Below are 27,954 nucleotides of genomic sequence, written 5' to 3'. Positions count from 1 at the left end.
GTTTGTTTTTTGTTGTTGTTTTAGTCCTTCTTCTTCTTCTTGTTGCTCTTTCTACTATGAACGTATTTATTGTAAATCACTTTCTGGCACCTGTTTCGATAAAGAATTGCTGCACCTTCCGCTCACAGCAACGCCCCCCATCATTGCGAAATCACGAATCGTCTAAAGTGCTAAAACTTCAAAGCGTTGCGTCATAACAGCCGTGACACCTGAAACCGCAAGATCAGACAAGATATGTCACGCGCACCCAAACTAAATAATTCATCGAGAAAGTCGCCCGTTATTCTAGTACACTGCGGCAAGACAAAAACTGAGAAAGAGGCAGGACCTTTCCCAGAGTTGCCAATCGCTGCAGAGGTTGCTGGTATACAAGTGGCAAAAGGTACAAGGTAAATCGAAACGATGAGTCATGTGGTTCTCTGTTTTGACATGCTCGTCTTCAAATATCAATTATGTTAGTTTTGCGTCACTTTATTGTTTAAAATATAGGCTACCATTGATTCCAACAGTGCGATAGAATACTGAAGTTTATTGTGAAGAATTTCTATCGCTTGGTAACGTTTTTAACTCTACCCCTGTGACGTCCACAAAAACTCGCTGCTGAAAATCTCGTGATCGACTGTGAAAACGAAACTTGCAAATGCAATTTACACGCGCAATTGTAACCGTTTAAAAACATATGGAACCATACTAGATTAAACTCTACCTGACTGAATTACCCTACAGTAACACAGGAGAAAACTAAGATGCATGCATTTGTCAAGGCAACTGAAGTCTTACTTGTGAACCTGGATGAATGCTACACGCAGTTTTGTTCTAAGTCACTGCACCCAATGTATGATGATTGATTTCGTTAAAATTTAACTTGCCGAAAATAAGATAAGTAATAGAAATTGGCAAGTTTCTGGATAATGTAATACGATTTTACCGATGTTGAGAAGATGTGGTCGATTTCTAAGGAGATGCATTTTAGATTTGCTCCAATCGCTTAACGTTAGGCGCATCAAAAACCTTTAGAACAAAACATTAGTCTTAAAGTGAACCTCAAAAATATTAAAACAAAGATAAAATTAAAAAATCAATTTTTTCATCGTGGCTTGTTATTTTTCACATGAACACAGGGACCGAGATGGCGCGGTTGCTTTGGCGAATTTTTCCTAAATCGCCACTTAAGAAACTTCGGCTCGATTACATAGGTGAAGAAAGTGATATTCTTATGATTCATCGTATTTTTCATGCTGAGTTGTCTTCTCATATGAACAAAATCAAATTTCGCTTAAAAAGGTAAAAGCTTAAAGACTGTGACGTGAGGCTTAATATCGGAGATAGACTGGCGTACATGCAGAGCTTCATCGTTTGTCATCTTTGTAAACCAAAAAATTCTTATGTCGAGGAAAAAACTCACCTTTATCAAACATAGAATAAATGAAATATATTCGTAGTGCTTTTGAGCCTGATCTGTTTTGAAAGTTTTAAATTATTTTCTGCTTTTATTTCAAACTAGAACGTTGTGAATCATCATAATTAAAACTCTGTCTATTGGCTTCATAAGCTCACTAAGATCGTTTCCTACGGGAATCTTCAAGGTATGTGCTCACAAAGAATGTAAGATTTACACGAGCTTCTTGTGTTTGCTTTTTATTTAGTTACACTATTATGGGCCTTAAGAAATTTGGCTGGTGTTTGCTCAAGGTGTAGACAGCAAAATAACTGGTTAATAGACTAAGTCGGAAACTATGTAGATGTTAACTTTGCCGTAAGATACACAAATGTATTTTTATGGATTTTTTATCTCCTTGGAAGAAACTGAGAAACGAAACAATTGGATCAAAGAAAATCGGAGGACGAGCTTTCTCTTACTTTCCAAATACCCTCTTTTGAGCTTCTCTGCTAGCAAAAACATAAAGTGCTTTGTACTTTCATTCGCAAACAAAACCGCAGCTTGTCAATCAAGTTGAATTTTTCATTTAATTTTACTCTTAAGAGTTAAATTGAGAATCGTCACGAAAACATTCTTAGCTACGTATACACGCGAACATTGTGATATCAGGATTCTGGGGAATGCAGTCAGATGCATCGATATCAGCCACAGTTTACACCGTGGATACTTATTGCTCAGCGGTCGGTCTTACAAACCCAGTTCTGAGTTAGTTTCCGTGACTTGCCTCTGGGTCCAATTCTGGGGTTATAATTTCCCAACTTTCAGTACGTGACCACTGTGGGAAAATAAAACGATCTGTAGTCAAGACAAGTACGTGACCACTGTGGGAAAATGAAACGATCTGTAGTCAAGACAGGCGCGTTGTGTTGGTGTGATGTTTGTTTCAAATGAGTTCTTTGTTTAGTTCTCAGACAGGTCTTCAAGCACGACAAAGGATTTACATTCCAACAAAGCACCCTGCTAGCCTAGTCAGAAGATAGTGTTTTCGTTCCATTTTCATTCTGTAACAGGCATTACTCGACAAAATCGAACTTTTTTCAAAAGATGCTTAATACGTGCGGACAAATCGCAGAAGTAAGGCTAGCCAGATTAACTGGCTTAGCCATAAAAAGGTGTTACTCTGTTGTCATTCTCCGTAATCACTATAAAACCCAGCAGATTTAAAACTCATATTATTAAATAAAGATCAACTAGATCAAATTCTGAATACGTCATAGCATGATCCTAGATAAAAAAATTCAAAATTCTTGTCTTCTTTTATCTCAGAGAGTGGAAGAGAGGGAGATTGTTTATTTTAGTAAGATTTTTGGTACTCATCAACTTTTTAACCCGGTGGTCAATGAAGTGTAAGTCACTTATATTCATATGTTTCCCAACAGGAGGCTTACACATTATAAGAACGAAGAACTTGTAGACTTTGCAAAAACTTTCTGTGTCTGCTTTTGTTGCTGGACACTTAATTTCGGCCTTATGATATGAAGGTGGTATTTGCACAAGGTTTAGAACGAGCCTTGACTATAAAGACAGCTAATTGCACTAACGAGACACTTGAACAAGTGTTAACCTGTCCGCACGGTTTACAGACGGAAATTTATTTAAGGTTAGCGTGACACCACACTTTCATTGCTAATGAATGGTCATATTCCAATAACGATCCGTTCATGAATGAGCTATGAATGGAATAAGAAATTATACGCAATCTGTCTTGGTCTCCCTCTTTAGATTTTCGTGCTTTTAGCCGGTGCTCGTGCAGGTTGTAGACACAATGCGGCGTGTCACTCATTTTGTTTAACAGCTGGTTAAACTCTTGAGAGTTTCATCTAATAGAAGTGGCGTTAATTGACAAATTCCGAACACCCATTAGGGCTTATTTAAATTACGAATCACGGCAAGACGTAAAGACTCTTCAGCACTTGTATTTGCCAAATCACCATGGACACTAATGATGTAGCAAATTAAGTGAAGACAACGCATCAGTTCTTAGTATAAACACAAATTCAAATTTACACAAGTTGGTCAGCTGTATTTGATTAATCAGCCCTTCTTCATCTTTTAAGTGTCTCGGAACTTTCAGTACTGAAAAAAATCGTTGCGACTAAAAGAGATATACTAATTATATCCGAGTCAGACGCATGCCTCAATTAACATAGTCGTTAACTTAAACGTCGTCTTTTGATTCAGTAAAATGTTTCATTTTTGTGACTAGTGTTTATCTGTTATTGTTGACATAAGCCCAGGTGTGAGAAAAAAATTAAGAGAAAAAATTTGCATCACTTTCACCCAGCTAACTTATGCAGACTGCCGTGTTCGCCAATGGTGTTTTCCAGGTTCCCTTTTATTCATTTTCCGAGAGCTTTGCTCTTGTAGTGTGCACTAAACTGAAACACAAACAAACCAACATACCGACTCTCCCTCACTTTGCGCTTTATGTTTGTTTTATACTTAGCTAATAGCGCGTACGTGATAGAGCTATCGATGGCAAGCTGTTATGCCAATTTTTTCCCAGATTACGCTTTTAAGTTAGAGTAATAGTGGGTTGGAAATTTAAACAGCATTTGGTAGTTTCATCCCTTTGTCATATTTTAACGTTCTCAATTTGATATCTAGTCAAGAGATAGTCCGGTTCTGTTATTTCGGATGAGTCTTCTTTTAGTTCAGTTTGATTGCATTTAATACGAAGTTTCAAATCTCTCTAGGAGGTCGTTGGATATAATCAGGGCCGTAGCCAGACTTCAGAACAGGACGAGGCAAGTTTCGGGTCTGGCATGCCCCCCAGAAATTTTTGAAATCTAAAGGCTCAGAAATGCTCTATTAAGAATTTTTCCGTGGCGTTTTTCTTCAGAAATGTCAATCTTGGGCAAGTGTAGAATTTCACCATTTTATTGCTGCGCGATACTGGTGCCAAAAAAAAGGCCAAAATCAAGACGAGGTAATTGCCTCGTCTTCCCTCATGCTAGCTAAGGCCCTGATAATAATATTTTCTTTTAATGCTAGAAATAATAATACCGCTTCCTTTCTTTGGCCTGCGACGTGTAGTTATGTCATAGCCTTTAAAAATGAATAGCGATAAACAAAAGAGCGAAGAACAAAAAAAAGAAAAAAGAGACAATGTTTCTAAGATGCTGCTATTGCGAGAACTATCCTGCTGTTCGTCCGTTGTAGATATTGCGTGAGACGCGTGAGCTTGTACTTGACACTTACCCTTGGCATATTTCTTTTTCCAAATTGCCTTAGGAGCTAATTAGCGAAAGGTGTATACAATAGGCGAGACACAATTGTAGCCACTTGGATAGTGCGGGCTCTGTCGCCGCGGGTGGTGCAATTACGAAATCGCAACGGGTAATTAACTAACGAGGACTTATCTGTGAGGTCATTGACATGCTCAGAAGGCCATTCGAAATTCCTTATTCTGAAATACTTGATGTACATTTGAACATTTCGTGTGCTTCTTTCTCTTTGCGCCGACTCTAATCTGAGGGCCAGCTGGCAATAGTCTAGAGTCACAGATCATTTGTGGTACATGCATCATGACCAGGTAATATTTTTGAAAGCGCCTCCATTATTGACAATTATAGTTTTAGAAAATGAAAGTTAAGAGTGTTGGATTCTTGGCACATCCCTACAACTCCCAGCGCGGATTAAGTTCTTGATTTACTCACGTATTGTACACATTTTCTCCTTCACATTTAGAATCTTATTGCCTTATTATAGCCTCAAGGTTGAACAGTTCGAAACGAAATCTGTACTGTTAGAGATTTATCCACAGATGTTATTGTTTTTCTTTTTTTTCATCGCCGTTTAGACATTACTCGTGAAGTTCCCTTCAAATTCTTAATAAAGACTTTGCAGCAAAGGAAGTCGATAGTTTGTAGGTCGGCGTGGGCCAACAATGAGTTTGGAGGGGGAGCTAAGAAAGCACATTGTGGAAGCGCTTATTTTCAACCGCTTTAGCCTGGATTCGATTCTCTAAACTGTTGATTCATTGATACATATGTGTTAAGTTTGTTGCTTGTTGTCTTCATTGCTTCGAGGGTTTCCCAACCTCTTTAAAAACCAAAACTCCAAATTTCGATTCAAGCCAGAAAACAGAGAATGAAAATATCCATCCGGTGCAAATTCCAAAGTAAAAGCCTAATTTATTCATTACATTTTTACGTAAATTCTCTTTTGACGTTTACACCTGCCTTCCCCCTCCCCCCCCCTCCCCCCTCCATCACTTTGATTCTTTCGGATCGAAACTTTTGTGGCCTAATTGTGTTCAGACCATGATTTAATCAAAATGGTTGCCGCGTAGGTAAAATGATTTTATACCACAATCATGCAAGTTATTTTCAAAAGCCCGCAGATATATTATTAAAAATCTTTAACCAACTAACTTGAGATTGTCATTCATATTAACAAGCTAAAGGATAAGATTTGTCATTATTTTCCTCTTTGGCAAGTTATAATTTTGACTGATGGATTGGCTTCAAGAACTATCTACTGATATCATCGGTAACCATCGCTTTTGCTTTCCCGTAGTAGAACTTGTGAGTTGTAGCGGTTAAATCCTCTATTATATTTCTATTTTGGAAGATCATGTTGGCAAATTAACATAAGTTGTCTTTTATAAATTTTAATTTCGTCTGAAAACAGCATTTTTTGAATTTATAAACCCCAGTTAAGATCAGAGGCTTTCACTGCAAAGAATTCGAGGAAAAGGACGGTAAAATATGCGCCGAAAAAGATGTGTTTCCTTTTGTGTGAACAGGACTTCATTTTAACGCTGATGCTGCTCAGGCAAATCATCAGCGAGTAAATTATAATACGCTGGAATTTCAAAATTTTCGTACGCGAAAATGAGATATTGTCTGAATTGATTGCAGTGTCGGAAAGGTAGGAGTTTTTAGCCCATACTCATCTCTCATCTAAAACTAATTTTACAAATGTATCTCGAGTCAAGCTTCAATGCTAATGAGTAGAAGTATTTCAATATCAGTATACATTATCGTTGCTAAGAAATACTGTGGATATTACTTTGACACAAATTCTCGACTAAATGTTTTTGTGGGAAAGAGGTAAATACTGTCCTTGATCATGGTTACAAATCATCGCTGAAGCTCTTGCTACCATGGCGGTTTTTACTACGTGAAATTTGTCATGAACACAAATAATAATTTTGAAGTGCTCTGTTAAAATTTTGTCAAGATCATTTCGTACGAGTTAGTCATGATCTCCTTAGGCATGTCGTGTGGTTGCATTTGCTTCTTTTCAGCAACTTCTGGAAACACAAGTGATATTAATCCTTAATTCTACTAGGCCCCATGCGATTACTTGTTCATGAAATACAGGGGGAAATATTCACAGGAAGCCATATAATGTTGACAAAGACCACAAACGCGCGAATGAGCTGAATGAAATTTTTATTTTGCACCAACATACCAGAACATTGAAAACCAAGCCTTTTAGCAAACTTTCAAGTTTGAAAATAAAAAGATTTTGTGCTTTTCCAAACAGAGTTAAAGAGTTCAAAACGCTTTTAGATAACTCAAAATCTGATTCTTCGATGAAAGTACGCTTGTATCCTCGCCTTACATTCCTTGTGCTCTTGTGAACTGCATCATTCCCGGCGATAATCAAGGTGACGCTGCAATGACTGAAATTGTAAACATGGCCAGGAGCACACAAAGATGCAGTGGAATTTGCAGGATTAAGTTGACTTAAAGCGCTTCTTGAAGGAACAGGACCAGCGTTGTCAATGGCTCGTGAAATGATCTGCAGCTCTCGTTCTTCTCCTGAGTAGTAATCTTCAAGCCCTTAGGTAGATGCGTGGCCTGTGATATTATTTATTTCGGACTTAAGGATACCAGAACTTTTCAGCTCAGTTCTTGACCACGGTTTTTTGTGCACTATGGTCGGTCAAATTCTTCTACGAACACAGATCCTTGAGCGGTGAGTTCTCTTTCATGTTTTTCATGACTGTGTTTATGGTGTTCTTTCCCATTGGGGTTTTCTCGTCACGGTACCAAACGCTTGAAACTGGCTTGTCGATGACCGTGAGGTAAAACGAATCGCCGCTTTTCTTCATTTAGCTCGGTCGCTTTTCCAGGTTTCGTTTGAATAACATGACTGGGTATCTTTCTTCATTCCCTGTAGCAAACATTTTGGGGGTGACTAGTCTGGTTTTCACGCCAAGTCCTCCCTGTCTCGTCTTAGTTGGACCTTCGGCAAATCATAGAAATTCGTTTCCGTCGTCGTCGCGTTGTAACCGAGTGAAATCGTCAACCTTCATTTGGTGGTGTTCTTGTCGCCCTCGTAGAGCTCGTGAGTGCCTCCTCCAAGCCTTTCTGCCAGAGGACTTCTTCCTCTTCTTTTGTCAAACTTTTGGGTGGATTTGGTGGCTTTCTTTTGCCTTGCTCCCGCAGTTTTCTGACCTTCCCTTCCAGGACTTTTCTATAATTAAGAAACTCCCTATCCTCGGATGATGGTCTTTGGATAGGCTTTTGATTTTAGATATCTATCCTGTGATGCTTTCATTACTTTCAGGCAGTCGGGTTCGTAGTCATCCCTGTTTCTTTTCGTAACTCGGAATAAAAACTGCGACAGTGTTTGGTCGAGGAAATCGCTCTCGTACTCTTCTAAACTTGCTTGGAAGTTTCTTTCATTCGCCCACTCAGTGCTTTTCTTCGTGTTTTCATTTCCGCTCTTGACTTTTAATTCTTCGATACATTCCTCGTCAATTATCTCGAAACATGACGACATTCTCACAAAGAATTTTTTGGCAACTACTACTCGATAGCAGAAGCTGTTGCTAGGCAACCTGAGGACCAATCGTGAACAAATAATTTTGCCCTCTTCACAAGCAAAATTAAGAAAAAATACCCTCTACATGACCAATCAGCATTCAGTAGTTTTGCCCTCTATGTTATTACACGGAAAATTTCGCCGCTAAAACTGATCCGAAACGCAAATTGAAAGAGCAGTTGCACAGAAATGTTTGCTTGTTTCGAAAGACCTATAGTAACATTTTAAGGACTCTAATCAAGTTAAAAAGTTGACTGAATTTAGTATTTCTCTTACCTACGAGTGAGCAGGCTAGTTCAACAATTCAACTGATCTTAACTTTTGCTGGACAATGTATTGTTATTATGTATTGTTATTATGATGTATTATAATTAATCAGGTCAGGAAGAGAAATACATGCTTTACTCCGCTCAGTCCCAATCCCAACTGTTTTATAGTTGTTGTTCATTTTGTATTTGTTTAACTGACATCTTGTACCATCATTTTAAGACATATTTTTTTAGCAGGCCCCGTGCTATGATTTTTCAAGAAACGTTGAACAGTAAGCCAGAGGTTTTCACTCGAGTTGCAGTTTGTTACAAAACTGATTAATTTACTCAGCTCAATCCCAACCCAAACTTTCTATAGCTGTTGTTCATTTTGTATTCTTTTTTGATCAACCTCTTGTACCATTATTTTGTGGCGTGTTCTTGCTGTAGGCCCTGTGCTATGATTTTTCAAGAAACGTTAAACAGTAAGCCAGAGGTTTCCACACGAGTTGCCCGTTACACAATTGATTGAAATACAAAAAAAATTTGCATAGCATGAACTATTGTGACTAAGAAAATATTGCGTGTGTTACATCTTAAGATCAGGATTAAAGCCGACCTAAGAAAAACTGCGCTTCTGACCGCCAAATATTTTTTTCTAATGAACCCTCAAAAACGTGGTTGACGTCAATCGATATTCAGACAATATTGCGTGTTACGTCTTAAGATCAGGATTAAAGCCGACCGCAGAAAAACCACGCCTCTGACCGCCAAGTTTTGATAGACATCTTGAACTAAAATTTATTCAGACAGTGACAATAATACGAAAAGAGCAACTACCGCGCAGAGAATATCATTGCGCCTCTTTCTTAATGCTGACCGCGCTGGGCTTCGTCTCGATATTATCTTGTTTCAAGCCACTGTATTACGTTTTTTAACCAAAACATTCGCGTCTCCAGAATCAGCGAACTCAATTCAAGGACACCGGAGGGAAATTGTGAGGAATCTCACTGCCTCGGACGAGCGTTTCATGTCATCGTCATGATTGTTATGGTTACGGTAACATCTTACGACTTATGGTCGAATCTAGCTCAGCTTTAGACGCGATGAAGGGTATACATAGACGAACGATTTCGCGCTCTATAGTCAGGTGAAGTGTGGTCTTTCGAGTTCCAGTCTGTATCCGTTAACAGATATGTCATGTCGAGGCTTGAACATGAAACATAAAATGAAGGGGAACACAAAATTATTTGACAATTGATATGTGCAAGACAAACAGAGAGTGAAATGATTAGAATATTAACATTGCAATTATAAGGTGATAAATATCGTTTTTTTGATAGTGGTTCAGCATTTTTATCGGCGTCCACATGTGATTAATGCTGGTGCTAGAAGATTCCAAAGTTTTCCTTTGTTAGGTAGGCTACGTGCTCGGGATGAAGAAGGCTGAGAGCCTTGCTGGCTAAAAATAGCAACGGAATGGTAAAGTTTTTTTTTTACCATTTTCAGTACTTTCAGCTATGCTTTCACAGTATAAAATGTTAGCATTTGTTTTTCCTGTAGACTTGACTTCTCGCGTATTACTGTACAACAATAGTGCATCCCAACAAAATGGCGGAGCCATGTTCCCTTTCCCTGATGAACGATTCAAAACTCAGTGTGATTTGAAAAGCTTGAAATTCATACTCATCCTCCCTGTTCAAACTCGGAGTTGTTTAATGCTTCTTCTTGTAAGCTTAACGATCTGACTACTTTGGCGGAAATGAAATATTCACAGACAGACGACAACCTAGGGATAGGAAGTGACCTGTAATATTAACCAACTCAAAAGTTGCTCAAATGTTGCTCCTCTCTCTTCACCCTTTAATTTGTATTTCTGTTGCAGTTTTCTCCACACTGAACCTTCCAAATGTACTGCAAATGAACCTTCCAAAATGTATTGCACTGAACCTTCCAAATGTATTGCAAATAGAGCAAATATATCCGTAACAAATGTGACCTAACAAGTAATTTGCACTTCATTGAACGCGGAGTTAATAATAACTTCCATTGTTCTGGTATGTTGTGGGAATTTACAAGTGTCAGTTGAGCATTTTTCTGATATTTCATCATCTTTTTAAACTTAGAGAGAAAAAAGTACTTAAAAAAACAGAAATCGCATGGCGAAGAGGAATCTCAAATGCACTCAACTGTTTTTAGTTTTGCTATAATACCTTCAAAGAAGGAACGCTGCAGTTGACAAGATTAACAAATCCAAATCAAATTGGTCATTATTTAATCATTTCCCTTCCTCCGAAGGTTATTGCACTATTACACACAATCCGATATATGACATTTCCGTCGGCCATCTTCTACACATCTTACGCGCCACAAAACGGGTAATTTATTTGCGCACTGTAGTAGTTTTATTGTTGCATGTGTACATAAAAGTACGTGAATTTAGCTCACTTGCATATTCTTTCCTTTCTATTTGCCTCCTCAGAGTGTACAAAATGCGATGTCCATCGTTCAATTTGCTTGTACTCGTTTTTGCGATGCTTCTATCCATTGGTAAGACACTCATGCAATACCTTCGTTAAATTTATCTAGTATTTTATTGAAATAGCAACGATACAATATTCCCCAAATTCAACGGCTTTACTTTGCTTTCTGTCGAGAGTATTAAAAACCATTTTACGCTCACAATAGGACACACTGTAGAATCAAAAGAAAAGAAAAATTCAAGTTAGTTTCCGTAATATCCTAACGGTACGAAAATTATTGTGAACAAACTCTCTATCCCCAAAAGTAGCAGGCCTTTGACTGTCACTATTTCCTAAAGGATGCTAAACGATAAATTTATGTACCCTTAAAAAAGACGGTACAAGAGATTTCAAACAGAATCGTGGCATTCGTTTGCCAAACAATCAGCAATTTCTGAAAAAAATAAGAGGGTAACTCAAGAATTCTGCGCAAACGCTCTGGAGGAGACTCTTTGACTGAGGATAAGTTTCGGTTAATTGAAACTAATTAATCGTTGTAGCCTCTTTGTAGAATGATTAATTCACATGGTTTTCTATACAAATCTTTCTTGCTTAGATGTTGTCCTAGCAAGAAAATATAAACAGGTAAGTCGTATTTTTTTCCTCGGAAAACTATTTTAATACTAGTTGAATTTCAATGCTCCTACCTTAGCTGTGAAGAAGACATTTAAACTACTTGTTTCTTTCCAAAATTGCATGGGGTTCTTATTTTTCAATGATTACCTGCTGTTGCTTGCGTTTCATATCTAATGTGTGTTACAGAAATCAATCTCATATCACTGAGTTGCCAAATGATGATACGATGATGAAAAGTGACTGGGACGGTCGCACATGCAGTGCAACACGCTTCAATCGAAATGAATATTAGATAGATTTATCAGTATTGCGAGATGTATCGATTAATTTGAGCAGTTCAGAGCGGTTGCATCATACGATTAGTTTTGGTGTTTGTGTATTTATTTTTTTTACGATTCTTTACTCAGCATCTCCACCATCACATGACCAGGAGAGAAATAGAGCGTTACTTTGGCGTCAAGGATCATACAAAAAGTAAAACAAGAAAAATTCCTTTTAGCATTTTTAACAATTTTAAGGTGTTGTTGTGATATCACGGACAAATAAAAGTAGGGTAGTGCAGGCGTAAGCCCATCTAAGGTGTTGCTAAAGGAGATCTTCTCTGACTTAGCGCCTCGGAATCACGAAGGAATACTGAGGGATTACAATTGTTATCTCAACTTGGAGGAAGAGTACCACTCATTGTAGTTTCAGTCTTAAAAATAAGCTGGGATAAATTCAGCACCTGCAGCGGAGCTTATTTCAGTTTGTGTCGCATGAGCGACTGGGAGTATCGCTACTATTCTGGATGAGATTTGCTGTACATTGCAGGGTACTCTCTCCTCTTTCGTCCGATTTTCCCCGCACTTCGAATTCGCAGCAACTACTCCTACTGTAGATAGAGAGAGGCACTGTGAAATAAAATGTCTTTCCCATAAACGCAATTCGATGATCCAGTCGGGTTTTGAACACGGACCTTTAGACCTCTAAGAACGTAAGTTTTTTGCCATCTTTTCACAGTTCCTGAATACGATATCATTACGCCACATCAAACAGACGTTGTTGGGAGGACTATGTCTCCCCTTCGCATCAGAAGAGACGCGGGTCATTCAGATGTTTTACATTACAAAGTCCACGCGTTTGGTTCCAAATTACGGCTTAGATTGAAGCGAAACACTAATCTTATGACATCAAACTTAGTAATTGAAAGACATCACAGAGAGGGAATGGTAACGACTCAATCTGCACCAAAAAACGAATATTACTTGGGGCAAGTTTTGTCCGATCCAGATTCCTTGGTGGCCTTAAAAAGCGATAGAAGCCTGGTAAGAATTCCTTACTTTTGACAGTATCTTGAGTTTTTCTCTGAACGTTTATGCCAAGTTATAGAATAAGGAGGATGGCAAGTAATCAAATGAAGAAAGATTTCATCCTATTTGTTACGATGCTAAACAAAGAGAAAATCTCAGTTCTCCACGAGTAATCGAGCTTTCTCATTTCTCTCGCTTCCGTTCTATCACTGAGCTGCAGAAAACGCCATGGTGAGCGAGACTTCTGTTAGGTTCATACAGTATCACGGACGTAATATCCTATATGCATATACCTTTGACCAACAATTTCGGAAGCGCCACATGCATTATTAGAACAAGTTGGAAAGTAAATAAGTTCACGTAAACCGATTGAAATTAAACACGAAGGGTGGATAGTAGATCCAACGTGCATGCGCAATTGTACCCTGTTTGACCTCTTTGAAATCTCTCAAAATAGCGCTCTTTCTCAAACATGCATGTGTTTATTACCACGCAAGTTTTTTGCTGGTACCTCGATGACAGTATATTTATTCTATATCTTTAGATGGGTATGATCAGGACATCTCGAGAAACTTTGTTTGTACAGCCACTCTCGCTAAAATGGGCCAGGAGAGTAAGGAGAAATGCAAACTCTGTACCACACTTGATTTACAGAATTCCGAAAGAAGAAGCAGTTCCCTGTGAGGTGCAGTCAACAGGTTCGTTTGTTTTGCAAAAAAAAAGTAAAAGCTGGGAACAGTGATGCCGCTGAGATGCCGCGGGAGTCAGAGCGCTGGCCTCACTTTACATTGATTTTAGCTCCATTCGCGATGTCCCATTCAGGTTGAAATTTCGCTGGTTGTTTCCGCCCTGTTGTTCTCTCAGTGTTTGTGGCCTTCCACTACAATAATAAGCACTCCAAATTCCAATTTGATCCGGGCACAAGATGCAGGGATCGATCTGTGCTAAATTCAACTTGTTTTTCTCCAGGTCTTTTTTTCACTTGCAACTCTTTACATGATTTTTCATCAGTAAATGCTCTCGTCGAGTTCGATTTTTGTTATCTTGATTTTTTCCTCAGGAAAGGATCGTGTTGAAAGATCTACACATAGTAGGAAGACTCGTGCAGCAAGCAACTATAAGTTCCTTGAAGCAGCGTTAATTGTTCCTAAAACCTACGAAGAGAAGTATGGAACAAATCAATTTGCCACAATACTTCTCACTATTGCCAACATGGTATGTGTGTTCTGGCATATTCAAGACAAAACGATTTTGATTTTTTCTTAATCAGTGAGCTCTAAAAAGCGTGGAAGCTTTTTTAAAAGTCCATTTTCTCTGGCAAATATATGCTGTGTCCGCAGCTTTTGAAAAACGCTCGCAGGTTATTATTTTACGTCAGAAGACAATTTTTATGTGTATCCGTTGATATTCAGAGCTTCCCTTCAGCAGGGGTTTCGCTTGAACGAAAGGGTTGCTATTTTCGGAACGAACTTTACTATCCTGAAAAGCTGTGGTGAAAGATGAATGACAGATATTTCATATTTATCAGAAATTTTTCTTTTTGATAGGTCGCTGCTATGTATCAAGATCCCAGTATAGGAAAAATCAAGGTCTATTACGTGGTTACCAAGATCATTGTTATGGAGTCAACAGTAACACTGGTAAGAAAAACCATCAACAACCAAGTTTACCAAAGATGCAGCAGTTTAAATTGATCTTGGTAAAAGCGAACCAAAAGCCAATGATATCATAAATAGAGAATAGTACATGGGCGCGCGTAATTATGGAATTTCTCTTCGAGTGTTGACTTCGATTGCACAGAGTGAGCGCAGCGAACGAGTGAGATGTCGGGTTAAACACGAGAAGAAAATTTCATATCTACAAGCAATCATGTATCATTTTGTTAATTATGTGAACACAATAGCCCTTTATTGCCAAGAAAAGTCGACTCTATTTAGAAAAACATTTTATGGAAATCCTTGCATAACATTGCAGCTTCAAAGATGTTCAAAGTGAGAAGTCAGAGCAGATACACCTGATTGGAGCCAATTGTGCATGTGTAAACGCTGAAGACCAAGGCGTAAGCTAGGAAAAGTGATTCTGGCGGACGTGTTCGAGGCTGGCGAAAAAGAGGAAACAAAAATGAAAGTCTTCTATTTTTATATTGCTGTTTCTGAAAAGTCCTATCGTGCAACTAAAGACACTTCCGGTCAGAAATCATTTTTAAAAGAAAAGGTAAAAACCAAATGATACAAGTTTAATCGCGGCTGAAAACGTTGTTTTCTTTGGTACTCAGGCTAATTTTAGCAAAATAGACAGCAATAGCAAGAAGCTGACAAAGATGTTGAAATGGGCGGGACCTGCAACACTAAAAAGTAATGGCGATCCGGATCACTATGACGTGTTCAGTTACGTGTCAGAGTACGTAGTAACCTTTAACTCCAGATAAATGATAAAAAAAGAACATTTTCCCATACATGAGATGAAATTTGTGAATTGACCGTCTTACCACTTTCTTCCCTTTTTGCAGTTGGATAAAAGTCGGAGGTAAGTTACTCTTTACTTAGTTTTGTAATCAGCTAAAAACTGGTAATGTTTTGGAAATTTTCAAATATTTTTGGATAAATAAAAAGTCGCAAGGAAGGAATGGGGAATAACGTGTTATTAATGTAATTTTGTATGTGTATATTTCATAGGTCTCGCAATTGCTAACATGATGTGTTCCAAGTCAGGCTGGAATGGTAACGTCAACGCTGATGTTGGTCTTCAAACTGCACTTCACGTCGCACACGAGATAGGTCACAAGTAAGTGACAACGTGGCGTTGTTTGAATTTTTACGTTTTGCCCGATGTCAGTATTTGCCTGCAACTTGCACGCTCTGCCATATCAGATTTATTTGTCGCATATTCGCCTAGGAAAACGAACTAACCAGATCAAATTTCACTCTGAAATTGTAATATGTAAACAGTATCACTACTAGGGTTGTCGGAAGTTTCGTGTGTCATGAGTTGATAGTTGACGTGACACAATTACCTGATGTATCGACATTTTTGTCGGTAAATTTTATGTTTGTTTGTTTTGTTTTGTTTATTTACTATTTACTCGGGCTTTCCAAAGTAAACGCTTGTGTTAAAATTCCGGCTTCGTTTATTTTTTCGTTCGGTTACAAATCGCATTCAAATCCTTAACACGCATGCATGACACTACATTATAATTTTTTTTTCCGCTCTCTGTATACGTATGTGAGAAACCTGCATCTCTGGCATACCAAAACAACTACAGGATAAGCCAAAAAAAAAATACACAAATTCAGGCACACAAAACAAAGTTTGCATCCAACAAAAAGCCCGGGTGAACGCAAATATGCGTCTAGGTTTCATTCATTCATTGCTATTGCTACTTCTTGTTACAATCACAGAGGTTGGAAACGCATGTACGTTACTATAAAATCTAACCAATTATTTTGAGCGCAGACTGGAGAATCTTGAGAAGTATAGGCTTACCTCTGACTGTTCTTGCAGCCTTTTCCTTGATCATGATAAAGATGTAGGGTGTCCTCAGCATCAATACATTATGGATGCTACTTTACCGAGTGGTATCTATGCAGCCACCTGGTCGAATTGTTCTCGGAAGAAACTTGAAGAAGTCTTGGGGTGAGTGCCCTTTTTTTAAAAATCAGTTTGCGTTTTATAAACCTATGAAACAAAGGGATATTTACAGTCGTATTTTGACTAAAATGATCGACATTTTTTAAAGGCTACTTCAAATTAATTTCCATTATAATCTGGAAAATAACCACACTTGATTTGTCTCTCATTCTTTTTGCACCAAGAGAAAAATCTATTAAGAGAAATTAGAAAACATTCTGCGTTAGCTGGGCTTTGTTTACTTTGACACATCCAAAGTATAGCCTCTGGGAACTGCCTCCTAACATTTGTTGGGGTAATATTTTATCACTTTGTTCTTACAGAAGTGGTAAGTCCTGGTGTTTAGATAACACACCTGTCGGCAGTTTTCCAACCCTCAAACCTGAGTATCATGGCAAACTTCCCGGGGAAATCTTTGACGGGGACGCTCAGTGTAGAATGCAGTACACCGATGATTACATATTGTCACCCTATCAAAAGGTGAGCTTTTGTAGAGGAACTACTACATATACAAGCCAAGGTTTACCTCATGCAGTTTTATTTGTGAATCAATGAGAAGCAAATTCTTCTCGGATTTGAAATCGTCTATTTATTGTTCTGCTAAATTTAGCGGATTTGGAAAATCAGCCATTCTTTTCATACAAATCAGCCAAAGTACTTTGCTCCATAGTGAGACTGATGAAGCACTTAGGAAGAGGTGGAACCTTTGAGGTTATTGGGCCCTGTGGCTTGAAGAATGGGTATACCTCTTAAGTTAAGAAGAGGTCTTACGCAATACGCAGTGAATATGTCGGGCCATCCGACACTGTCCTAGTGAATGGTTTATCTGGAGATAAAGCATTCCCTCGATTTAAACTCGTCACCCTTTCTTTCGAAGTAGTGTCTACTTTAAAAATATTTTATTTTTTATTCTTGTAGGGAGTATGCGATAGGTTATACTGCTTTAATCCTAAAGGTGGAGCTCAGCTGAGCCGATTGACACCGATAGCTGATGGAGCACCATGTGGAGAACGTGAGGTAAGACATGGAAAGTTATCCTGATATGATCTTATGAGCGTCTGGAAGTGTTAATTATGGTCATTTTCTTCATGGCACGAGGGAAACATCCATGAATACCGTCACAAATAAGCACTTATCATGGAATTATTACCGACTAAATCCCTCGCGGTTTTCTTGCTCACTATCTACCTTACCCTGTCAGCAGGCTCTATCTGCCTCAGTAGCTCTTCAGCTTCTGTCGTCTTTCGTAGCGTCGAGACTGGGAGTGTTTGCAGGCCAGCAAAATATGCTTCAAAAGATTTTACCAACGAAGATGAAAGAAACGAAATTTTAGGGGATCTGAATTTATCGAATAAAATTGAGTTGATTGAAAGAAACACTACCTAAAAAACTATTTCCCCATGAATGTTTCTCTACAAGGCAGTAACGGGCATCACTATTCATTGATCTCATATTTATCGGATTTCGAGTACAAATGAATGACAGCGACAACTACAAGATGATGTACATCTCTGTTTCTTCTATTTCGAATCACTGATGGTTCTTGCAAATGATCTGATTGGCTCTCAGCGATACCGCTGGTTCTAAAATTATACATTTCTTTTTCCAATGACTAAACTTTATCCAGATTAGTGACATATGTAAATGAATATTATGATAAAAGAGGAAATTGAACTTCCTGATAGGCAATTTTGATCTCAAATCATACGTTCGATTTAAAATCGAACCCGCAATGTGCGCCCGTCCAATTTTGAAATCGAACGTGTAATTTCAGATCAAAATAAACTCCATGCTGCGCAATTACCAGTGAAAAAAACTTTTCTATTTTCCTTTTCTTGATTAAGATTCTGTGTTACAATTTCAGTGGTGCATAAGCGGCAAATGTGTAGACAATGGTAAACCAAGAATTCACGGAGGGTGGAGTCCGTGGTCTGGTTACGACCTTCCATGTACACGGCCATGTGACAGCGGAGTCACGTACAGAACCCGTACTTGTACAAACCCTGCGTAAGTTTGAATAGTGACAAATCTAATACGCATTGGCCATTAAAATATAACCAACCTGTTCGTATGATTTTATTTCTCTTGTTCTCGTTGTTTGCTTCTTTTAGTTGTCTTTTTTTATATATATCAGTCCAGTTGTTTGTTGTTGTCGTTGAAGCTCCATCTAAGTATTTGGTATTTACAGAACCCTAAGGTTCATCTAGGAACTTTAATTCTATTAACCTCACTCGGTGAGTTTTATTTTTTGAAAAATCCTTGGGAAAATGTTTCCATAACCAGCTATCCTTGTTTCTCTTGGTTATGGTTTTTGTCAATTCTGTGGATATCTTTGTCAACATTTTTTTAACATTTCTTGCATTCCTTCTAGTCTCCTTCATTTGCCCTCTTTTTTTCATTTTGGTTTATGATTGCCTCTTTTTTATCTGCTCATCGCACTGCAAAAATCTTTTGTCAGTAGTATTCTTTAAGTTTAAGGAAGACGTGACTCAGCGTCTTTAGCGGGTCTTTTTAAGGCCCTATCTCGAACCTCTCTTAATGGTTTTTCGTAACCTGTGCCATAATCATTTCACGAGTGTGTTTTTTTGCAAAGATATATGGTGACTATTTTCTGATATTTAAACTCTCTCAGGATATTATAAATTCATCGATTGTGATGCCAGGATTCAAAAGTAATTTTGTTTACTATAGTGTTGCTTACCACACAGATTATGGTTTTATCAACTGAGGTGATAATGTAAATTGGTCGCCGCAAAGAGTTTCAAAACTGACGTTTCGAGCGTTAGGTCTTCGTCAGAGTGAAACTCAGTTGATAAAACCATATTACTTTGTTACTCCCACCGACGCAGCACCACAGTTTCTTTGGAAACTTACCCTCTTTATTCATTTTAGGGGCAGTTAGGCACAGTTAGGGATTAATTTGTTTTAAATAAAGTGAAACATCACCAGTAATCAGACATCTTCACCTACCTTATTCTTTACTACTAGACCATCTAATGGCGGGAAATCCTGCGTGGGAATAAGCAAGGAGTGGAAAATTTGTAATTCGAAGGTTAGTCTTGGAAAACAGTTTGTTTGAGTTTTGTTTGAGAACAAGCGGACTCTGCTTGATTAATGTGAGTTACATCTTTGAATTCAGTACACGTGATTGTTTTTCGGAGAAGTGTCCTCAATCTGAATTTATCGTTTGTCTGCCAAAAAAAAGAACATATAGCATCATGACACTGACCGCTTTTAAAGATTCCAAAGAGTAAACTAACTTGTATTCAAATATTACAAAACTTTGAGCACGGATTCCGACATTTTGAATTCTGTACATCACCATTGCTGATTAATTTTGTCGTGCGCAAGTCTCAAACCTCTCTCCTCAAATTTTTACACTTGTTTAAACAGTCGAGAGTTACGCAAATAAGGATTATTGACTCAAGTTATAAGTAATGATTTTTATTTCTTCTGAACTGCACGTTGCGGATTTGTGTTTGCGACTAGTTTTCTGAGTTGGTTTCAAAATGCCATCATCCATGGACGAATTTTTAGCACATTTGAGAGTCTCAAATCGCGTAGGGAGTACATTTTAATGCATTTAATTAGCTGAGATGAAACTTTGAAGGTGTCAGAACCATAGTTCTCCTTTGATACGAACATGAGAAAAGTGAAGCAAGAGACGGAGGCTCTCAGACTGATACAGACGCAGTCCCTCTCAAGTTACTTTAAGACTCCATGTTGGTGATTTCTCGGGAATAACGTTTCATAAACTACGCTGGTTGCCAACCAAGGCTCTAATGTTTTTAGTGAGACAGAGAGACGCCGCATGAAATGTCCAGGTCAGGAATAGTTATGATAAAGGATCTTCTGTTTCTATTTCATTCAGGGGTTCCCAAAAAAATTTCAAATCGATTGACTACATAATTAATTGATCAACATTATCTCCTTTTTTTGTAGCCCTGTCAAGAAGGAGCGAAAACATTCAGAGAAGAGCAGTGTTTGAGGAAGAGACCTGGCTCAATTCCCTACATTCATCCGACCAGATGTATGTGTGTTACTTTGACTGTACCAATTACAAACCCACTTTCGCTTTTAAGGAAGTTACATTTGTATTGGTTTTTTCATTTTCTTAATTTACTTATTTTATTTGTTAATCTCAGCCCCTTGTGCATTATTCTGTCGTATCGGAAGCAGTGTGAGTAGCGCAGGTACAGCTGAAGACGGAACAAGTTGTAAAAAAGTCCTGAACACCTATGATGTGTGTATCGGAGGGATGTGCCGAGTAAGTTACCATAGTTAGAGATGATATTGCAAAACAAATTATCTGTGCCTTTTTTTGGGGGGGGGGGTGGGGGGTATGGAAGGAATCCGTTCGCATATTTTCTGAGCGAGGCTATTCTTGCTTAAAGAAGTGTTTTGATACCGACCTTGATAAGCGTCAAAGAATGTTACAAGTTTGCAACCGTGCGTTACCTTCAAGGAATCCTGAAAATGAAGAATATCAAGGCGAATTGTGATTAAAATTGTTAAAAAGAAAAAAACATTTAGCTCCAAGGAATAAGTTTCAAATCAAACAGTAAATCCCAGTCGATATTTTTCCTTTCTTCTCATTGCCGGCTTTCTGAGCCGGTAATGCAAAGTTTGGTTTTAAGCATTTTGAGGAGACATTCTTTGTTCGTCACTCCTAGAAATGAGTAGGCTAATAGGTTGAATAATATTAACGTTTTTACTTCCGTCATAAAAAATGTACCTAAGGGTGTTAGGTAATTTGGGTTTTGAAATGCTACTTGATTTATAGCCGGTTGGATGTGATCACGTTCTGGATTCTACCACAATGGTGGATCGTTGTGGCAAATGCGGCGGGGATGGTGACGAATGCTTCGTTACTTCTGGAAGTTACACGGCCTCTTTCACAGTAAAAGGTACATTTCATAACTCAGTAACACGGTTCTTGTTGATTACGTTAAAGGAAGGCAAATAAAAGGATACTAAAGAAGCATAGATGCTGATATTAAGTATGTGGCTCCGGTGCGCGATTCGCTTGCACGAGCTCCGCTATGAACATCTCTTTAAAATTTTGAGTCATGTTTCGCTGATGGAGTTGCCGCCTGGTTTTATTTACGGCCTTTTTTTCAAGTTTTACATAAAATTTTATCAATCAGTCGGTTATTACTTTGTTTGATTGTATCGTATTATTTGATAACTGCTATGTGTCGGCTTCGGTAATTCATGACTTCACTCGAGTTTGTTTGATTCTCTGTTTCCTTGATCACTTATTTTATAATTATTATCTTATGTCTAAGAGCTTTTCAACAAATACAAGGCAAAGTGAAGATTTCTATCGCCCCTCAACTATTTCCGGGAGTACACAACTAGTATTAGTTGTCCATGATGACGGTTGCTATGACCAGTTAAAATTTTATTATTGAAAAATTCTGTAAAAACACAAATGGCTAGCGAATAACAGTTTTTTGCTTATTTTTTTATTTCAATGTTAGGTCTTGAAAATGCAGAACTCGTTCAAAGACTCCCCATTGGTGCTTACGATGTTTCTTTCACAATGAGGCGATCATCGAAAAATTACCTCGGTAAGAAAAGACGAGAGAATGAAAGAGAAACCAACAGGAGAACTTAAAGAAGATGTACGCTCCAGAAACCATATCAATTGTTGTTGTCATTAAAAAAAAATACATGCATGAAATACTGCCACTGACCACATTGAGATTCCAAAAATAAATCTCACTTTAGATAATTGTGCTCAAAATCATTGATTAAAATCTATGAATCATAGCGCGCGACTCAGAAACAATTGTTCCTCCGAAGGTAGAACGAAGTCGCTGCTTAAGTCAAGAGTGCTTTGTTGTTTAGTTCCTAATTTTTTAAACAGATCGCCAGGCGATTGAAAGTGGCGAAGCGAAATTTTTCTTTATGGGAAGTAAGTGACCAGGTTACAATGTAGGATTCAAATTAGCGGTGTCGGGGATCAATTTTCTCGCACATTTGAAGACAGTCTTCTGAGGTAAAGTTTACTCCTTGAAATAACTAAACACACTCAGTGTGGTAATTTCATGCATTTATACTTTGTAATCGCCGATGGAGTCTACTTATCCTCTAAGTTTGACTCAATGTGTGTTAGACATAAGAAAACATTTTGATTGGGTGTCGTAAAAGTAATCACAGCAACCAATCAGGACAAAGGTAGACATCACGAGGAGCCAATCGGGGAGTCGCAAAGTGAAATCGATCGAACTGTCTGAAGTGCAGAAAAAACGATGAAGAGAAGTCATGATTGGTATTGGATTTACGGTTGTTTCGCAGAGATGGTGGTACTGACGAGTTTTCAAACCAATCACAGAGCAGAGCAAAGCAAAACAGAACAAGTAACTCCTTCCCCCCTCCACTAAATTTAACAACTTATCTTAAACTGCCCCAAACCAACCGTTTTTGTAACTGATGTCACTTATCTGACGTTATTTTCACGCTGGTGATCAAAGCGCTCGATACATTTCAGCGGTTCAAGCAGACGATGGAACATATTTAGTGGGCAACGTAAGTAGTTGGGTGCAAGAAGTTTCTGCTGCTAACACCGTTATCCAGTACACCCGCAAGCAGTCAAAGTTTAAAGTAGAATTCAAGATTCCAGGTCCCACAGATCAGGCTCTGAGAGTAGTGGTAAGCATTTTTCCTCCGTTTATTGATTTCTTTTCTTAGGAAGATCCTAGTTTCTATTGAAATAAAGGCTATTAACAAGTATTCCGACAGAGTCACCACGGAGTGCATGTACTAAAACCTGCATGGCGACGAGCGGGGAGATCTGTAAACGCTATTAAGACTATTGATCTTGTTAAAGTGTGGTATGGTCTCGTAAGTAGCAGAGCCTCCGTCTTCCCTCACAGACTATACCTCACTAAGCATGTTATAATATTCGTTGAGCGTAACTCAATGAAGCCATGCATTTGTTTACACTGATTACATAGGAAGAAGTAGTTCTTTGTCGGACATTCCGGTAGGTTACTTTGTCACCTTATGGTTTCAAGCTGTCCTTCTTTCCTTATTTTCAGTATGTTTATGTCCAAGGTGGAAATCCAGGAGTAGACTATGATTATAAAACAGTCGTTCAACCTTCCGACACACCGCCTGAGAATAAATACGAATGGAAGGAGACATCTCCGTGGTCCCTCTGTTCCACAACGTGTGGCCAAGGTATAAACTTTGAACTAGGTGCGAGGGATTCAGCGGTGCAAGCGGGAAAGAGAAATCTTGCGCGTTTCTGTTCTCTTGCGCACGTCTTTTTGTTGTTCTCGATAAGTCCAGGCAAACCAACTGTTTGATTTATCATAATAAAGGTAGTGCTCAGCCATATTACGACCAGCCGGAGTTTTAGCTGTAATTTTCTTTCAAGATGAGAATTTGAGTAAATTCGCCTGAGCTCGGCGACAGATATCCTCAACATAGAAGGTATTACAGTAAATCCATGAAATGATACGTCATGTATGAAACAGCTTTTCTTGAAAAAACCGGGTAGTGACGGAATCTGGTCACCTTCCTCCACAAGGTAGATCCGGCTTACGTTTATTACTCATTTATCTTTTCTCTTTTTTTTACGACGGCTTAGTGTATTGAACAGGATTCATCAAGATGTCGGATGAATTTAATGAAAGAAATTCTGATTTTATTCGCGCTGTTTGGCCTTAATTTGATATAAGCCAGAAGCTGATTCTTTCCTTCTCGATTATCTACCATCTGATATTCCACCCGTACTGATGGAATAGCTTGACGGTATTGGTTTGCGTATTCACTTGCAGGGGTTCGTACACGTTCAGCGAGATGTATACGGTCAGATGACAAAACACCCGCCAGCGATGCGGCGTGTGGAGAGAAAATTGTTAGTGAATCATGCCAGGTTAAGGACTGTCCCTCGGAGTAAGTGCTGTGTACATCCTTGACAGTTGATTACTAAATGAAAAAAAGAACTTATGATCTCCTTCTTCTCACTAGCGTGAGTTTGGGTTGAATCATATTGGCTAATGGCTTCAGATGCCTTCTTCAACGGAGCAGAGGAGGGTGTTGGCTCACAGCAGCTGAATTTTTCTTGGTAGAAGATATTTTGGGAGTCTGCTCCGCATTCAATCGAGCAAGGATTGAAATCTCGAGCAAGGAGATCTAAGCGTTGATGTGAATGATCTATTGCGGTAGAGTAGCTTGTAGTCGTGTGGCATTTGACGTAGAGAGAGAGGCCAGTGTGCCACGGTCTTGTGTATTCAGCAACATTATTATAAGTAACTCAAGAAATTTTGCTTTCAGTTGGCACACTACTGATTGGTCACCATGCTCCAAATCGTGTGGCAATGGGGTACAAACACGTGGAGTTATCTGCCGTAAGAAGATCAACCCTACAGATTATGGACCAAGCACAAGCTGTGCTGCTAATAAGAAACCCAGTATTTCTGAGAAAGTTCAATATTGTAACAGCATCGATTGCCCGGCTGACTGGGATACTGAGGAGGGGTTACCAGTAAGTACCTCCTGTTTTACGAGGATCTTTCAATTGATCACTTTTTATTTTCCCTAACAGGAATTGTAGTAAAGTTCGGATATAACATGCGCTGTCATTGATTCAAAAGAGGGTGCACTATCAGGGTACAGAGTACCTAGCTGAGCGAAAGCTGTCAGGCCATCTGCCGTGCAATTTGTACTATGTCCGACCATTTCCCGGACTTCTCCCTAGTTTTTTTTCGTTAACTGAAAGTGAAATTTCGGGACAAGCGAGCTGGGAGAAGTGGAGAGAAACACTCGACTACGTCTCGTGTTTTTCCCTAAATTTCTTTCTCTGTAGCCGCTTCCTGCGTGCTTTCGAACAGAACAGAGCACAACCAAGGCTTCTTTTCTTATTAAGCATACAGTAAGATATTTATGACGGTGACATCATATTAAACGACATCCCAACAATGAAGTTTTATTCCTCATAGGACTGATCTCGAAAGTAGTTAATTCTACAAGTTAAACTTCTTTAACTTCGCCAGAACTCCCTTTCAGCATAACATGTTAATGGAGCCTTCCCAAACTCAGATTTTGCAAACTTTGTTGATCTCCCGTTCTTCTTTTGTTGAAAATGCACACAGTTTTCATGCACGAACGTGCAGAGCCATTGTCTTTTATATATTTGTATTCCGATGGGTTCTTGTTGGTGTCACTGTCGGGGTTTTCCGAAAGTCCCGTAAAGACCAATTAACCTCTTGCTTTTTTACTTTCAAGCAATGGTCAGTTACCACAAAATTAAGAATCAGCAGCAGTTTGTAACACTCCTCCATACTTTATTGTAGAGTGTTGAGTGAAGGCTACTCAAAAATCACTTCCTCCAAACTCAGCTGGCCACACCAGTTTTTTTTTTTTTTTTTTTTTTTCGTCCTTCTGATTAAATTTCCGTTAAGTTTCAATTTTTCACTTTAGCCGACGGGTTTCTCCCCTCGCTACAACTCTAGCTGTCACCCTTACCAGATGGCTTGTATCTTCCCTCTTACTTTACAGAAAGTAGAATGCGGAGAGCCAATTGATCCAGGGACGCTCTCTTGTTACCGATTGGATTACTCTGGCCAAAAAGCCATGGTGCCGGATCTACTGTGTCGGTACAAAACCAAGCCGACACGTCTGCCATGTACAACCACATCGCGCCCCACAGAACAAGACACGAACCTAGGGATCCCAGGGATTCCAACATACCCCGACGAAAAAGACGGTTCACAATCATATCGATATCACTCTTCAATATTTATCAGCGTATTGGTTCCTGTGCTTCAGATTTTACTGCATTATTGTAATCTGGCATAGGTGACATTTCCTGACGCCTGTCCCTGGGGAACTTTGATTGTAAATTGTTAGAGGTTCCTTTTTGTTCAATGCCAAATGGCTCTCTTTCTTCGGGTGTGATGAAGGACGCTTTGGTACTTATGATAATGATGTTGAGTATGACAGTACGATTTTCTCAATGTTCAATCATTGCGAATGTCCTTAAACATCCTTTAAAGAAGTTAAATGCAAGCTGCACCGTAGATGTCTGTTAGCATCCCAGCTAAAACGACTACGGAACGCAGCAAAATGATCCGTCAACAGGGTTTGCTATGATAATAACGCTTTTAGGTCTTCTCATGGAGACCTCAACGAGTGTTTAACTGAATTTCAGTATAATAACTGTTATTTTGTTATTAAAGCTGAAAGGTGCTGTTTTACAGTTCTAAACGCCACACACAAACACCTCAGCATGTAAGCGTTAATCTGCCCAACTTCCTTCCATGAAAGATTTTGAGACAGAGAATAAGTAACAAAGCTTAATGCGAGTGAAAGAACTAACCAGGACGACTCATATCCTGAGTCAAATCCCACTGATTGGCATTTAGGAAAAAAAATAGTTTATCATTTTAGGGTGTGTATAACTGATATTCTGAACGGAGTTTTTACTATTCGATAGTTAACTAGACATTTTAGACCGTCGAGGGACGATCATTTCAAAATGAAGTATGCTGAAATAAAATTAACCTTGAGGTCATTTTTAAAACCATGTTTATCGTAAAATGCTGTTATACAGTATGACTAGACAAGTTGTTATTTGATTGTTACAGTATGCTTTAACTGTAAAAAAATTTGATTGAAAATTATGTTGTGTAGGCAACGCTTTAAGGGATAGTATGACAGTTGAAATAAAGACAGTCGTTGCCCAAAAGTGTTTATGTCCTTGAATTGACTTCCGTCGCAATGATCTGAGCCTAGTCCAACCAATCTTGGGTCCCATAATGAGCGAACACGTCACCGAGAAATTCTCAGATAACGTACTACATTTACATTTCTACACTTTTCCCAGATACTCGGAGTAAAACTAAGCTATTGGGATAGATGTAATAACATTTGTGCAGGCTGAAAGCGGAAGGTCCTTCTCTACAAGCATATCTGGGGTGAAAGAGAAATTGAGTCAAAAGATGCCCAGGCAAACCGCCCGGGCGAAAACTCTATCCATGTCAGATAACGTGATAAATGTATCGTACGCACAACGCCGGAGTCTCGTGATATCAACATAGTTGCAGTTTGATTGAAGGTCAAGCTACATGTTTCCAACAAGAAATTTCTAAAAACCGTCAATTGTTCGTTTGATAATTATCCCTGCGTGGCAGTAAAAAACATACAAAGATTTCAAATAATTATTCGTTGACAACGAGTCGTTCACATACGACGAAGGATTGATCATCACGTAACTCGCAGTGGATAGTCTTCACTGTCACGTCAATCAAAAGAACTACAAACCGAGGCGACAGATCAACACGCCACTACACTATCATTTGTTTAACTGAATGCCTATCCATTGTCTCTCTAATGGTTTCGGCAAAAAACCCGATTAAATTTAGAATCTCTTGCGCTTGAATTAAGCTTAAATGACACCTCGTGATCAGAGAATCTGGCTGGTTAAGCTCTGTTCAAGTTCTGCATTTGATAAG

At 38.7% G+C, this 27,954-nt stretch overlaps 1 protein-coding gene and 1 pseudogene across 7 annotated transcripts; one reads left to right on the top strand and one right to left on the bottom strand.

Moving 5' to 3' along the window:
• The first annotated feature begins 210 nt into the window (after positions 1–210).
• Positions 211–27,188, top strand: LOC111339832 (A disintegrin and metalloproteinase with thrombospondin motifs 12). Of its 7 annotated transcripts, none has more exons than XM_022946554.2 (25): positions 211–389; positions 10,955–11,022; positions 11,551–11,579; positions 11,978–12,044; positions 12,570–12,874; positions 13,404–13,557; positions 13,920–14,074; positions 14,407–14,499; positions 15,135–15,259; positions 15,369–15,385; positions 15,535–15,643; positions 16,361–16,492; positions 16,810–16,966; positions 17,405–17,503; positions 18,351–18,493; positions 19,475–19,538; positions 20,429–20,516; positions 20,632–20,753; positions 21,270–21,393; positions 21,970–22,059; positions 22,983–23,143; positions 23,533–23,674; positions 24,277–24,394; positions 24,776–24,986; positions 26,000–27,188. In XM_022946554.2, the coding sequence occupies exons 1-25, from the start codon at positions 235–237 to the stop codon at positions 26,297–26,299; spliced, it is 3,228 nt and encodes a 1,075-aa protein (XP_022802289.2). In that variant the 5' UTR covers positions 211–234; the 3' UTR covers positions 26,300–27,188. The 7 variants fall into 7 exon arrangements, with proteins under 7 accessions (XP_022802289.2, XP_022802293.2, XP_022802291.2 ...); XM_022946558.2 differs by having other exon boundaries at positions 261–382; XM_022946556.2 differs by lacking the exon at positions 211–389 and adding an exon at positions 4,824–4,976.
• Positions 6,326–7,796, bottom strand: LOC148727173 (uncharacterized; annotated as a pseudogene).
• Positions 27,189–27,954: the final 766 nt, after the last annotated feature.

This window comes from Stylophora pistillata, chromosome 7 (genome assembly GCF_964205215.1).
Source record: "Stylophora pistillata chromosome 7, jaStyPist1.2, whole genome shotgun sequence".
NCBI lineage: Eukaryota > Metazoa > Cnidaria > Anthozoa > Scleractinia > Pocilloporidae > Stylophora > Stylophora pistillata.
This window is presented reverse-complemented; position numbering and strand designations above follow the sequence as displayed.